The sequence below is a fragment of the Sesamum indicum genome, linkage group LG1, assembly GCF_000512975.1.
Source record: "Sesamum indicum cultivar Zhongzhi No. 13 linkage group LG1, S_indicum_v1.0, whole genome shotgun sequence".
In the NCBI taxonomy this organism is placed as follows: domain Eukaryota; kingdom Viridiplantae; phylum Streptophyta; class Magnoliopsida; order Lamiales; family Pedaliaceae; genus Sesamum; species Sesamum indicum.
Window position 1 is genome coordinate 1,637,042 of NC_026145.1, and position 17,414 is coordinate 1,654,455.

At 28.6% G+C, this 17,414-nt stretch overlaps 1 protein-coding gene across 1 annotated transcript; it reads left to right on the plus strand.

The window, feature by feature from the left end:
* LOC105171657 (ethylene-responsive transcription factor TINY) lies at positions 220-1,591 on the plus strand. The gene has a single exon (XM_011092883.2). It carries the CDS (start codon positions 535-537, stop codon positions 1,264-1,266), a length of 732 nt encoding a protein of 243 aa, XP_011091185.1. The 5' UTR covers positions 220-534; the 3' UTR covers positions 1,267-1,591.

Below are 17,414 nucleotides of genomic sequence, written 5' to 3' on the forward strand. Positions count from 1 at the left end.
ATTTAATGAGGTGATCTTTCTAACTTATGCAAAACTCAAAATTGAAATTATTTATAAAAGGAATATCATAAATGAGAGTGTGAAATTGATGTAAAGGTTAAAAAATTAAATGAGGGGTGGGTTGGTATATAATGTATGATACCGGGGGTGGAGCCCACACATTGGCCCCACCAGAAATGACCCATAATTTCTTCCATCAAGATAAGAAACTCCCTCTTGCTCATTATCAGTATGAACCCTACGCCTACCTCCCTCCATTACTTACAACCTTCCATATGTATGTATCTCTGCATGCTATATATTACTTGCATCTCTCTCCCAAACCTTTTCAACTTCTTCTCTTCATATCATCAAACACTCACTCTCTCTCTCTCTCTCACACACACAGTCACACATATGACTTCCTAGTATGGAAATGTAGTAGAATCCTACATGCACATGATTTACACACACAACACACACTGATGATCATCATTCCATTCTTGCTCTACAAGTACACATCCTAATCATAACGATCATACAACTTCAAGAATCATGGAGAATCATAATTCAGGAGGGGCAGGAACTGGATCAAACAGCTGCTCAATTTTCTCATCATCATCATCGTCGTCGTCGTCTTATTCGTTATTGTTTCGGGCAGATCAATCTGCGTCGCCGGACGACTCCGCCGCCAAGAAAATCAAGAGGATTCGAGACCCCAATTTCAACAGTTCCACCTCCAGTAAGCACCCGGTTTACCGGGGTGTCCGAATGCGTAACTGGGGCAAATGGGTGTCGGAAATCAGGGAGCCCCGCAAGAAGTCGCGCATATGGTTGGGGACTTTCCCCACCCCGGAAATGGCGGCGCGTGCGCACGACGTGGCGGCCCTGAGCATCAAGGGCGCCTCCGCGACCCTCAATTTCCCCGAACTCGCAAATGCGTTCCCCCGTCCTGTCTCCCTCAGCCCACGAGACGTCCAGGCTGCCGCCGCGAAGGCGGCGGCGATGGAGGAATTCGATGTTCTGTCTTCTTCGTCGACCACTTCCTCTTCTTCGTCGCTGACGTCTCTTGTTTCTTCGGTGGACCTGTCAACAGCGTCGGAAGAACTGAGTGAGATCGTGGAGTTGCCGAGTCTGGGGTCGTGTTTCGAGCTGAGGGATGACTTTGTGTACAATGATAACGGCGTGGAGGAGGGGTGGTTGGACCCTCCTCCGCCGTGGGGTGGTGGCGCTGCCGACGACGGTGGAATATCCAGCTTCTTGGAGACGATGTTGTGGAATTACTGATAATTGTGTATTAATATACGTCATGTTATGTGCCTTCTCATTTTCCATTGAAGGTGTAAAGATTTTTGTTCATCATTCGTCGTTCAATCAATCCATTTGTACAGAGTTTAGGTCTCTTCAAACCTCTACCCCCCACCCCACTCTTATTTTTTTTATTTATTTTCTTTTAATTTTTTTTATTTCAGGCATCAAATAAGAACCATTTAGATGGTTTATATTTTATGTACATAAATTATTATTTTTATTAGGCATAATTACACTTCCTTCTCCATAGGTTCGGAGTAATCATGTAATTTGAAAAATTATATATAGTAATATTGATGTTTGCTTTCGGCTAGTAGATAAGTACCTCAGTTAGTCAAATTTACTTAACTTGTTGATATTGACAAATAAAATTTGGCTATTCTTTGTAAATTTTAATATTAATCAATAATCATATAAAATGTGTATACTACACTTATTATATAATCGATTTAGGTCAAATAAGACCAGATTCGGGTTTAAACGGTATTCTTCTTGTCTTTATCCATTTATTTTTTATCACTCAGAAAAAAGGAAAATACTAAAAATAATTATCAGTACATTTTTGGACATTACACAGTCAATTTCTTTCCTCTTCAACTTAAAAAACGCCTGTATAGGAGTTGTTCTGCACCACTGTCAGAATTCAAATTGTTTCGGTGGTCGTGCTGAATTAGTAATTTATAGTAATGGGTAACATTCAAATATTTCTTCCGATAATTACACTTTTTCTTATTGAGATTTAATATAATTATACGTAAATATTTTATAATTTAAAAAATTATATTTATCATATTGGAGGTTTGCTTTTCTTTAACAAATAAGTTCCTCCGTAGTCAAAATCATTAGAATTACTGATATTAGTAAGAAAAATTTAATGAAAATTGATAATTAGCATCGATTAACTTATTATTGACTTATTGCAGGTCAAACAAATTTTTTCAAACTAAATTATCCTTATAATAGTAAAGATATACCTTCTCAAATGCATTATGGCGTAAAGACGTATTGGGGTAATTTGATCTAAACAACTTGTTTGACTCATTATAAGTTAGTAAAAAGTCAACTCGGGGTACATATAGAAATATTTTTTGATTTTTTTTTATTAATATCAACAAATTTGATGAATTTTGACTAATGTACTGATATAAACAAACTTCATGGGCACTGGATGTAACTGTCCAAACAACAAATGGTTTATGTGTAATTACATCAAATTTCAGGAGAGAAGAGTGTAACTATCCCTATTTTTTTTTAATATTTTTATATATTTAACTACATATTTAATATTATATCAAGTTTATATTCAAAATTTCTACCGTGTTTTATTATATTTTTTTTTTAAAAAAAAAGAAAAAACCATTTAACATGGTATTTTGAGTGTTTTGTATTCCACGTGTATATTTACAAGACAGAAGATCTAATTAAATTGTTTATAGTATATACACACACATAAACTCATGGGACGAAAGATCCTCTTAATAATTACTTTCTTTTTACTTTTATTGCTGAAAAATGGATATGAATTAAATGATTTAATATTCCCTATTTTTCTTGTTTATGCATATGCATTATTTATGATAGGGGTGCTAACCACCCTATAAGCCAATAGGACAAAAATACCTTTAAAAAAAAATAATAAAAATAACACAGAATTTACGTACTTTTTGTTGGATTGGATCATTGGACCGACCCGTCCTGTCCAAAATAGAATTAGGACCCGAATTATCAGGCATTGAATTTTCTAATAGGCACTCTATAAAATATTGCCACATGGGCCTGCTATGTATGGACATTTAGACTTATAAACACTGTTGTCCAGAAACATTTATGATAAGTTGCATTTATTGTTTATTCGACTACATTAAGCCCTTTAGATCATTTTCGACCTCATTAAGCCCTCTACATTAAGCTTTACAATTTTGTTATGAAAAAATACTTTGTTGGCGAAATGAGTTAATGGGACTTATAATTTAGCCGTTTAAAAATCATCGTTTACAACTAATATAAGACATTTGTCTATGTTACTTTATTTTCAAGAAAATCAATTTTTTTCCCCTTTAATTCTAAGGGGAAAAGAAACAATCTCACTTTCTACGCTTTTTTTGGGATGTGACAGATAATTTTTATCTTTTTCGGTGAACTTAAAAGAACTATATATATACATACTGCCCCAAAACTATTACTTGTGCAACTTTGGAATTAAATTTTTTATTAAAATTCATGTTTATCTTTTATTTTATTTTATATATATATATATTATGTGTGTAAAGATTAAATTATTAATTTCATTAAATGAAAGATTTTATATACATGGCATGTATATGTGAAATAGAATAAAAGATACAGTATGAATTACAATAGAAAATTTAATCCGCCCATACAGATCTTTCAGATAAGATCCTATCAAACTAAACCAATCATGTAGTAAGTGTGTGATTAACCACTTTTATCGTATTATATACCAATCACAAGATAATTGTATTACACTTGACATATAATTAGCTAGATTTAAACAAACCCAATTTGAACTAACCACTTGTACGAGTTGGTTGTTTTCTCATAAATGCAAAGTTGATGTTATACCTCAAAAAACGAAAGGGACAATACACTCACTTCTTTTGAAATTTTGTGTAATTACACGTAAACTCCCTGTGGTGTGAGAAATTACATCCAGCATCGTTTGCTTCCGTATAATAAATAAGTCCATTCGTTAGTCAAAATTGACCGAATTTGCTGATATTAACAAAATATATAAAAAAAAATCTGTATTTTCCCCAATTGACTTATTACTGACTTATAGCAGGTCAAATAAAATTTTTTATAATCAAATTATCCTCATACGTCTTCATGCGTTAATGCATATGAAGGTATATTTTCACCGTTATAAGGGTAGTTTAGTTCAAAAAAAAATTATTTGACCTACAATAAGTTAGTTTTAAGTTAATCAATGATAAATATCAATTTTCATTCGGTTTTTTATTAATATCAATAAATTCAGTGAATTTTAACTAATGAAGGACTTATTTATTAGATGAAAGCAAACCTCAAAAATACTAAATGTGATTTTTAAAACTATAAGAGATTTATATGTAATTATATAGGAGGAGATTGTAAGTATCCCAAAAAGAAAATTACCCCACAAATAAAGGTGACTCAAAATTGGGAAATGTTGGGACACCAAAATCTTCAACTCCCATATGTAGTAATACTCCAAAATCATGACCCCATTGTCTATGGGCTGTTTCTCTATGTTGTACTAATATTGATCTTACGTGTACTCACACATCATGATTTTAGTTTTTGTATGAGATATTGTTAAAAGAAGGAGATATTACACTTTTCATCCCATAACTTACCGTCTTTTCACTTTTGATCAATTATGAAATTTCACTTTTGATTTTGTAACTTTTAAAATATAGCATTTTTGTGTCCCATAGTACATTTTCTTTAGATATTTAATGAAAAAATGACATATGCTTAGCACGTGACGCTAGGACCTTTACACTTTTAGTCCCATTGATTACAGAATTTTAATTTTTTGTCCCATAATTTTCAAAAAGTAGAACTTTTTGATTCCGTGCATGCACAACTGCATGGCTTTTTCTGTTAAATATTATTTTTTTAAAGATACAAGAGCAAATTATTATCAATAAGACCAAATATATATATATATATATATATATATATATATATAGTACAACCCAAAAAAACATCATTATCAATTGAATTAGTAGGGATTTTGATAGTTAATTATAACGTTAATCACGTGTTTTTTCATCACTAATTAAACTGTCTTAATTAGTGATATATATATATTTGGATTGATGAATATATAGATAGATATATAATGAATGAGCAACCCCCAGATTCATATATCCAACACTCAATCACTCACAAACCTTTTTAATTAGTCAAATCAACCAACTAATCATTCCCCGACAATCTTTCTCAATAATTAAAGTGGTTTGATTTAGTGCATCCTATGAATATACATTTGAATGTTTTTGTTTTTTTTCACATGAAAGCGATCTCCGAATCATAATCATCACGTTAATTAATTAATTTATGGGGCCTCAGGAGCAACAAAATTGAATTAGGATTCACTGTACGAATGGCTGCCCTAAATCAATATCAATTAGTGCGTTAATTATTGTAATTAAATAAATGTTAATTACGAAATGATTAACTTCATTTATATAGTCCGTATTGAATACCATATATTAGTTGTCTCCATTAATGTGAAATTAAAAAAAATTAATTAAATAGTTCGAAAATAAATATATGTCCTTATGGATTGAGACTATAAATATATGTCCTTATGGATTGAGATATTTATTTCTTATCACATATTTTTTTTTTCTTCTAACCTTAGACTATGTTTATATCTTTTCAAATTTTTTTCTTAATCTTACACTGTGGTTCTTTATATATGCTCGCGTAGCCCGCGTGCGACAACAACTAGTGTTGATAAATGAAGAATAGCAACATTCTGGTCGTCCGAAAACCATGATTTACTTTCTATGATGTGTAGATTTTAAGGTCAAGTCTCCAAATTAATAGTACATGTATTTTAGTATTTATGTCGATGTCTCGTCTTAGGATAAATTACAATTTTGATCCCATTACATCACCCGAAGGCATCGACTATTTCCGTTGACAATTTAATAGATTCCCTCTTGTTTTCAAAAGTTAAGGGGAAAAAAAAACATGTCGATTTATAAGATTAAAAATGTAATTTACCTTCTCGTCTTAAGTGCATGACAATTAAATAAAATTTGATATTAATTCACAGTCGTTTTAAAATACTTTTAAAGAACTCTTCTCTGTACATGTAATCTCATTCGCGATATATATATATATCATATATATTAATCTATATCTGATATATATATATATATATATCATATATATTAATCTATATCTGATATATATATATATATTTATCATATATATTAATCTATATCTGATATATATATATATATTTATATCATTAAAGAGCAATGGCGAATGCGACACCAACTCTTATTTATTTATTATTTCTTATATTTTATACATAATAAAAATATTACATTAATTATCAAAATCGGACAAATGAATTCAAGTCGACATGCTCTGGTGTATATATATGGTTGCAATTATTTGATATGATGGTACGTTACATGCCCAAAAGCTGATAAAATACATACATATGTATATATATATATATATATATATAATTTTATATATTATGAATTAATTAAATATATATATAAAATCCTTAGAAGACAGCATCATAAATGCAAGTTTGCAATATGAGTTGGAGGACCTTATTTTTGGTACAACAGAGTGGGACGAGATTGACGGGTCGAACCTTAGCTACTTCAATAATGTATAGTATATATACTGCTCCTGCATCTACATTTCATGTATACGTCTAATTTAATTTTTTTATTATATTTATTTAAATAAAAACATGCATGTATAATTAATTAATTCAAAATATATATGCATGAATAAAAAATTTATTTTTTGATTTTTTTACTATATTTTGGTTCACACACATTACAAGCTAATTGGTAGTTACTATAGGGAAAATCACTTTTTAAATACAAAAAGAAAAAAAATATATTTATTTTTTTAAAAAAATTGTGTCAGAATTAAAATTTGAAATCCCAATTTTGCCTATATTTTCAAAAATTTTAAAATACCACCATTCTTTTAATTTTTTTATTTTTTTTGCATTTAATAATAATTTTCCCGTTACTATATGCCTCTCTAATCATTTTTTTATAATATATAATTTATTACTTTATTCAATATATTTAAATTTTAAAACTGATTCAATACATTAATAATTCAAACAAGACAAAAATAAAAAAATAACTAACTACAAAAATAGATATACATCATATTCATGGGACTCGAATTTACATGCAATGGAGATATATATAGGTGTATATGTAAATACAAACTAAAGCTTTTCCGTGCTTTTTTTAAAATAACATATAGGGCAAATTACAGTCATCTCTCTGAGATTTGATATAATTATAAATGCGGTTGTTTTGTTTAAAAAATTATAATTAGCCCTCTGATTTTTTAACGCCCATCTAAAAAAAACAAGCCTATTGCATTTGTCTAATTTTTATAGTGAACTGACCAAAATTCCCTGTTAGATAATGAATTATAAACTTATATATTTTTTAAAAATATTTTTATAGACTACTATGCTCTATGGATCATTTATTTTACCCACCCTCACTATAAAAAAATAATAATAATAATAATAAAGAAATAGTAACAATTCTGCAATTTTTAATTTCTATATTAGGTAGAATCAATGTAAAAGCAATATATATATATATATATATATAATAGAAGATATTTTGTATATAAAAAATGAATAAATAATGATGGAATACGAACAAAAATACCTACGTGTACAATCTAATTAACAAATGATTAGTGTGTCCCCTTATGATTCAGTTAAGATTCGCTTCATTACCACTATTAATATTTTATTACTTGCATATCTTTTGATTATATTATCTTAATATAATATTCGTATATATGTCATATATGATTTTAATATACGGTGGCTGTAAAATTAGGGTTTTGTAGTGGCATTCTTTTCCATTTAATTATATATCATCAAAATGAGGAAATAATCTAAAAAGGGAAAACCCTAATCTACTTCTTGTAGTAATTCCAGTTCCGGATTAAGGTTATTAATTAGTATTAATCGAGGTATGTCGGTAGGTTATGGGACATAATTAATTCGACATTGTTTAATTAATGGTTTAATTATCCTACTTTAGTACTACTCCTTGCCTACCTATATAGCTCCTAATGATTTAGTATAGTATTGTAATTAATAAGTATTACTTATAACATGTGAGTTGATTACAAATCATAAATTAATCTTCATTTTTTTTTTAATTATTAATGTATTGATTCGACCAACACATCAATATGACTAAAAATAATGACGAATTATATCGATTCAATCAATACACCAATATAAGATTAAGAGCAATAACAAATTACAATAACATAATTGTTGGAAAATTTATGGCCCATGACCAAAAATAGGGAGGTCCAATACACCCACTTGGATGGCTACGGTTTGGCCCAAGCTCACAACCCACAAACCGACCCACGACCTAACCCGACCCGAATTGGTTACTTATTTTCTACCTAACCCTCATATTCTCTCATATCTCACATCTCTCTATTCTCTCTCTGTGATTCACTTTCCTCTTGCAACGATGGTCTCCTTCCAAAACCAAGCTGATGGTATATGGAAGGTGATCCCTATCTTTCATCTCCATTTCTTCTCTCGGCCCTATAAATAGGAGACTTCTTCTCCTATCTTAAAACAGTGAACTATTCCAATAAGCTCAGTGCAAATCTTTGTGAAACAGAGAGATTGAAGGTTTCAGTGACTGTGTGCTAAGAAGATCTGTGTGATCGAGGGTTATAGCCTTTATGGCAAGGGCTTTGTGCCAAAATTGTGTGCAACTGTGGGATTTATTTTAAGGCTGCCGATTTTAGTGATCGTGAGTAAAGCTTGAGAAATAGATCTGGCTCTCTGAGCCTTCGTTTGATCGATTATTTCCGCTGATTTATGTTGATGTAATTTCTTATTAATATCTTGTATATTTTTGTGTATTATTTCTGCAATAATGTTATGGGCTCTCCACCCAACAATAATTAATAACTCACATAAATTGTGATAAATATTTACACGTCCAGTAAGACCCGAAGCCATGAGTCTATGGCCTCAAATTTATTCATGAAACATCAATTTTAGCCGAAATTACTAGAATAAAACATCATTAGTCAATTGATCTTGTTTAAGTGTTAAAGTTGAGACATCACAATTGAGAGTCACTAGAAGAAATATAATTTTTTGTCATAGTCAATTAGGTAACACTGTTAAAGCAAAAAACCATAATAAAAACAAATTAATCATGATTGCGCAATGACTATTAGCTGTTGTTTTTACAGGAGTGGTCAAACATTAGCCATAGTAAAAAATTATGGCAAATACTTTAGCGATAGTTAAAACTGTAATACATGTTGAGTAATTGTGGTCAAAATTTAAAATTCTATAGTAATTTTGTATAAATATGATATAAAAAACTGATTTATCTTGATTTTTAAATCGTTGTTTTTTATAATTTAGAAAATAATCTATTTTGTTTGAGTGAGTATATGTCTATTATCATTGCTTTCTTGTTTTCTTTGAAAAGGTTATTTAATTTGGATCACATATTGACTAATAATCTGTCTGTAATATTTGGATATGAATGGCATTTATCAAAAAGAAAAAAATAAATAAATAAGAAAAACATAAGTACTCCTTTATTTAATTATTTTATTTTTTATAATCTTTTCTCTGAAAATTGATGTCGACCATAATTTCCACCATATCTCAAATTAAAGTAATAAAAGTTCCTTTTTCAAATTGACGTTGATCAATCAATACCAACAAATCAATTAAAGCCCAAAGCAAGAAAATAAATAATTAAGTGTTTGAATTGTGATTTTGATGATGTACAATTTTTCAACACGTAGGACCATGCATGTGTACGTCTCTAATGTGCATCAGTGTCAAAACCAGAAATTTTCGAAATTATTATAAATCAAGCATCGATCGTTGTAATTATTAGGAAAAAAAATTCAATTTTTTTTCACAATTTTGATATTAATAGTATTCAGTCATAAATAAAATATAGAGATAATTATTAAATTTTTTAATACAAATAATGTAAAATTTAAGATTTGATATATAGTTTGTATAATGAAAAAATGATTGCTTTAATATTTAGGACAATGGTTGCTGTCAAATTAAATGCCTAAAAGAACAGTCGGCCTCCAGACATGGACCAGTTGATATCATGAGCCGACCTGCTTCCTACTCAGCCATCTCACTCTACTAATATTATATAATGTTCTTCCCCATTTTATTTTATTTTATTTTTAATTTTATATTTATTCATTTTGGTTTGAAAGTACCCCATTTAGTTAATAGTTTTGCACTACAAAAATATTTTGAACTAAAAAAAAGTGACATCGAATTCTACGGATATAAATATCAATACAAATAAAAGTTTTGCTAGTTTCGACAAGTTCAATTAGAAATATTTGAGTCTATATAAATTCTTGCAAATTTGAAAGAGGAATTTATAAAAAATACGTTAGTACTCCAACATTTAATTCAGTAAATAATTATGAGAAAAATAGTTATAAATAAAAAAAAAAAAGCAACAATGAGGAATACCATAAGAACATATATGCTTGACCAATAGATTAATTTTTTAAAAATTAATGTATTGATTTATGTATTTTAATTTTTTTAATAATAAATCTTAAAATATACAGAATTATTTGTTATATATATTACAAAACGGGATAGACATTTTCTCTTTTTTTTTTTTTTATTTGGATGGGCAAAAAGGGTTTGAGATGACGACTAAGTTGTTTAAAATGAAAAAGAAGTATAGTGAAAAATAGGTGAAAGAGTAGACATCCTAGTAACGGGATGTCGGCATGAGGAGGAGGCGGTGACGACTGACGTGTGATATGAGGGTCAAATGTACGCGATCAGCTTTGTCGAGTGATGTTGATGTTGCCACGTCCCAGTCGCGGTGGGCTGCCTTCTGTACGGACGCGTCTTGTCTGCGTCCTAAACGTGTAGCCCTACCAACACCCGGGGATTAACAAATAGTTATAGAGTCATGAGTGCCGCTGCTCTGCAGTTTTAGAATCATTATTACAATCTCCCCACCCCCATTAATCCAAAAACATCAGTCCTAGGGTGCATTTGGCATTCATGTATTTCGATTTTCAATGACTCAATTTGGAACTCATCCATATTCATCAAAGATTTTTAATTTAAAATTAAAATAAAAAGAATTAGAAATTCTCTAAATTTACAATTCTCCATTGAAATTATCAAATTTATGCTTTTGCTTGCGATTTTATTTAATCATGATGAATAGTATTATTTAAAGTTATAGTGATTTATACCGTAAAAAATAAATAATTTTTTCTTTATATGTATATAGTGTAAGGTGAATAATTGAGGTTGAAGATGACCATAAAAATCAGGCCCAATTCACATAAACTTCGGGCCGCTATTTGGGTGTGAGTATATAAATATTTGAGAGCTGATTAAATGTTCAAAATGTTTTGTATATATATATAAGCTTTTCTAGAGAAACTAAGGAGATCTCGACTTATTTTAACAAATTTCTTCAATTTTAAATTTATGATCATATAAATTATAGTTATTAAAATAAAATATAAGAACATATACAATATTTAAATAAATATTACCAAATACTTGTGTAACTATTAACAAGTCATAACTAGAGAAGCCAATTTTTGAAGCCCAAAACTGCTAAAAGAAGCTAATCTAATGGGCTTACAAATGCTCCTTCATCACATGGGTTTTGGGTTTATTAGATGGTAAACTGCATCCACCGTTTGACATAATTATAAATACTCTGAATTTCATATTCATCTAATAATTCGTTAGATTTTTATTCAAATTTTATGGTGAATTGACAAAAATATTCTTTTAAAGTAAAATTATAATTTTATAATATTTTTTAAGTATTAATATGCTATATGAATTATTTACTCTACCTATTCTTAATTTTTTTTTCCTTTTAAAACAAGGGCAAAGTATAATTTCCACCTCAATGTCTATGAAATACATAATTATTTCATCTGAAAAATTATTCGTAATTTTCTAAACAACGACAAAATATTCATAATTAAACTTAATTATATTATAAATGTCCTCTAATTAATTTTAGGCCAAGATTATCTCTTCTAATTTTTTATTTAACGGCTTAAAGGGTGTTTGGCTAAACTTATTTATACGATCCTATAAGTTCATACATCTTACAAAAATATTATTTCAGCTTATAAGATACTAAATCTTATTTTAAGACAAAGCAATCAAAATATTGGGATAAAAATAAATTATAAAACTTATAATATGCTATTTATAATTACTCAAAGAAAATTAAAATCAGCTGGGAACTCCCTACTTTTTTTGACGAGCTTATAATAAGCTTGCTTACATTTTTTTTTATTTTTTTTTTGAATTTTATAAGCTCATTGCAGACATGTAAAATTTCATGCCTAATCCAATGATGACAAATGTAAAATATATATTAATTAATACTTATATTTCTTTTTTTATTTATATTTGAATTTCAAGTGTAAAACAATTAATTTAATTGATATGTTAATTTATATTTGATCGTCAAATCAATGGCTGGTAAAAGTGCCAAAATTGAAGTGTTTCAACTAATCAAATTATGCTTCGTAGTCAAAGATTTAAGCCAATCAGATAGCGCCCAGTGGAATAATTGCATGTACACTAGCTTCAATCAAATCAAGACAAATAATTCGATATTTATCTCTTTAAAAGAAATTCTAAATATTAAAGAGATAATATTAAATTAATCAATCATGTGATGCTATAATAAGCTTGGTAACATTTTATTTTATTTATTTATTGAATTTTATAAATTCAAATATATGTTTTGAAAAACATAACAAACACTTTACAACATCTCATACGATACCGTTCTAAAAAGCTTACAAAGCTCAGGCAAAAGTACGGTCGAAAATTCTCACAATTAAGAGATTATCTTAATGTACTTTTTTCTTTAAAAAAATTAAATTTATCAATATATTTAAATAATCCCAATATCTCGATGTAAATAATTTAATTAATTATTTTTATTAGAAAATAAAATCATTTATAAAAAAATCCCAAAATAGCTACTATATATACAGACCAACCTAATTAGGCTAGCCCATGGTTTGATGAAACAATAATTAAGTTGAGTAAGCAATAATTAATTAAGCATGATTTATTTGTAAGTATATGACTCTCAATTCTCACCTTTCTTGTAAGAAGCATCTTCACAATTGGCTTTTGTTCACTTCAACCATTCCAACACTTGTTTGATTCTCTTTCCACCTCACTTAAACTGAAGATGCCATTGCTCGTCGATATTGGTTAACATTATTCTAGACGAAATTAGAATACGTATATTTAATGTAGGATTGTCGAATAAAATTAGTACGATAGCATTGTATAGACTATGGCACACAACATCAGCTATATATGACTGTACATTACAATTTTTTTAATGCAATTTATCTTTATCGGAAAAAAAAAATATTTTTTTGATCTCATAAAATAAAGATAAAATTTATTTTGGTATCACAACTTCGATAGATATGGTTTTAATGCCATAAAATTCATTATCACATATTTTTTAGTCCAAAAAAGTTGCGTACGTTGTGATTTTGGGACTAAAAAAGCGTCGTTTGGAACTAAAAAAATGCATTCTAGTTTTGGGACTAAAAAGGCCCAAGATCACATTTTCTGGAACTAAAAATATGTGAATTTGAAATTTGTGGGACTAAACGCGCCCCCTGCCATAATTGTAGTATAAAAAAAAATTATATCCCTTATTTTATGGGAGTAAGATAATAGTTTGTCCATTCTTAATTAACCAAATTAATGGATTAATCAGGTGTCTTAATCATGCATGGTGAAAGAAATTCAACAAACTATGATGTAAGAATGCGTAATCGGTGTGTAATTTTTAAGTAGTCGTTACGTGGTTGTATTGTCTAATTTTCATAATAATATTTTATTTTTTAATTTATTTTAAATATGTTTATTAATTTAAAAATATTAATATATTTAATCAAACAATTTGAGTTGGGCTATAGTCGCTAATCAAAGAAGGTGAGTTATACTACCGCTTGTACATCTTCACATTCGTGAATGCATGTAATGAGGTATAATTTTGTTTCTTATAAGAATAGTTTGGTCAGAAAAAAAAAATATTTAACCTCTAATAAGTCAATAGAAGTAAATATTATATATTTTTATTTTACTTTTTGTTTTCTTATTGATAGAAATATTAGAGACGGAGAAAAAACTGGCCCTAATATTCAATAATAACTATAAAATAAAAATTACAAATTAAAATTGGATTTTCGATTATTGAGACGTACTTCTATTGAAATAAAATTATGGGCAAATAAAATACGAAATTATTCATTTTTCTTTTCTCAAAAAAAAGTGAAGCATGGTCCTTATTTTATTACATTATCACATAATAATGAATTTTGAATTTAAATAGATAAATTATGAATAAAAACTGAATTATTTCGACTTCATCTAAAATAAAGTATTACTTCTTCCGTAAGAGGAAAATTAAAAATTGATTAAAATTAAGTGTTGCCTTTTTTGTGGTGAAATATTAATTCTGTCTGCCACAATTGAGATAATTAAATATTACTAATTAGTTGATATTATTTGTGGGAATCAAAGAAACATGAAAAGACGGTAGCAATTGAGATTGTTCCACCACATTGTGAGGGCACTTTAAGGATCAAGTGGGCTTGCTTCCAATTATTATTATTATTATTTGTCTTTCAAGATACACTAATTTATAATCTCATTTGATTTATGATTTTCAATTTGAATCGACGCATCATTTCGCCAGATGACATATTATTTTACCTAAATGGGATCATCGTTTCACCCCAAGTATTCCATACAATTGACACATCATTTCTACCAGAGATGCACTATACGATTGATTAGACACGGTCCAATAATAATTGGACGCCGTCAATCATTATCCATGTATATGCCCGACACATCATAACCAATCACTTGTTATGATTTAAATTTTGTTCTTTAATTTATCATTTACCATTTTTCAACATTTGTATCCCACTTTATTATTAATACACTATAGTGTCACATATATAATACGCGTATGATATACATCTTATTAAATTACAGTTTAATTTAATTGCATATTTTATTTTTAAAAGAAATATATATTAATCATACATTTATGTGGTATCAAAGTGTAATTAAATCATGAAATTCATTGTCATCCCTAATTAATGCGGACATTATTTTCAAGAAGTAGATAATGGCATGATATGTAGCATGCACTAATTTTGCAATAACAAAATGAGGAAGAAATTTAACATCCCATTTATCAAAAATGACAAAATTTTAATTAGTGGTCATAAAACTATTTATCACACCAAATTTCTTGAAAGCGAATTAAATTTTGGATTAGTGAAACTTTGACAAAAAAGGTCACATCTATATTTGAATAAACCCACGGATACATTGATTCGATTAATAAAATTCAAAGTACAAGAACTAATATTACAATAAATTCACATGAAATAAATAACACCCACACATTTGACGGAACAAAAAATATGATTTACTGTACAGATATAGTATGTGTACAATGAAGAAAGCAAGAAACCACTGTCCTAAAGAGGTATGGACTATGAAAAAAAGAAAGTAATAGAATGTTAGAAATGGTGAGGCATTAGATCTCTCATCATTCCTCCTACGTACATTCAAAAAGGGCATTATCATCGTCTTGAACTTGAATTTCGGACCTATGCATACCAAAACAATTTGTCCCTCCACCACTTTGAATTGTTATATATATTATCCTTGTAATATAATTTTGTTTAATTAATATAATTGAAGATCATTATGAACACTAAATTAATAATGTCGACGATTATGTAATGTATGATTATTTATCGTTATTTATGCAAATAAGACCAAAATTAACAGCAATTTGGTTGCATAAAACATCAAAATAGGCCACTATTTATGTTTTATTTGCACGGACATTATTGTCTTGTGAGGGCTACGTACCACGTCCAAAACAATTGAGGAACCAATAGAAGGCGCAGAATTGTCTCTTGATACAATACGTACCACATAATTAAATTAGCGTCAACTACATAAAACTAATACGACAACAAATTTCAAACGAAATTTGTGTTTTATAAGACAAATGCTAAAGTTAATGTTAGCTGAATCTTTCAATCTGACCATGTTGCCGTCATATGTACGTCTTCACTTATTCACAACTATTATACAAGGGGATATGTGGTTTGTTTTTTTTATTACACAAGTTTATTTGAATATTTTGGGTATCATATTGGTAATATGAATTTTAATCTGTATATATATAAGAATAATTAATTAGTAGTACTGATATATATATGAGCGGGGTCAAGTGATAATTAATTAAAATCTATTTAATTTCGAAACTCTCCATTGGCCACAAACAATGTTTTGAAATCATTTAACATTATTGAAAATGAAACCAATTTTCTCAACTAATTAATCACATTGAATTTCAGGCCAACAATTTATTAATTAATTATATATATACTCGACGCTCAATGCTACAATTAATTATATTTGTATATAATTGAATGAAGACGATGGAGTTCTAATTATTTCATATCGATTTTATATATTATCTAAATTATTATGGACTCCATAGCTTGGAAAATTCTAATACATATCCGATTTGATCCAACCTATTTAATTATATAACAAGTGTATTACATTTGTCATCTGATTTTTGTACAGTTAAAGAAAAATAATCAATCATGTAGCAAATATCTTACGTACACTTACTTTATGATTGATTTAATTCGACCAAATTCGATTTGGGTAAAAGTTTTTCACGTAACTTTGTGCTCAAAGAAACACATTGAGTATATATTGTTCTAAAATAGGATAAATAGCACTTTTCATCCGTAAGTTTCGATCTTTACATTTTTGGTCCCATTGATTATGAGATTCTTATTTTTGGTCCTTTAACTTCTAAAAAGTAACATTTTTAAGTCCCATGATACATCTTTACCATTTGAACCTTTACACTTTTGGTCCTGTATATTAAGAGATTCTCACTTTTAATTCCGTAATTTTCATAAAGTAACACTTTTGGTCTCATGCATTTAACGATTCCGTGGCCTTTTCCGTTAAACATCTAACAAAAAGTGTTATTATGGCAAAACTATTACTTTTTAAAAGTTAAAAGACGAAAAATAAAATTTCGTAATCAATGGGATAAAAATAAAAAAAATACTTAGGTTACATTACAGGTAGAAAAATGTTATTTCCCCTTGTAAAATTTACAGGTAGATATGTCTTCTAGCACAAAGGAATTCCACCAATCAAGATTCCAAAACAAAGCACCACGCATCACCCTAGATCCTATAAATATATATATATATATTGTCATGGCAAC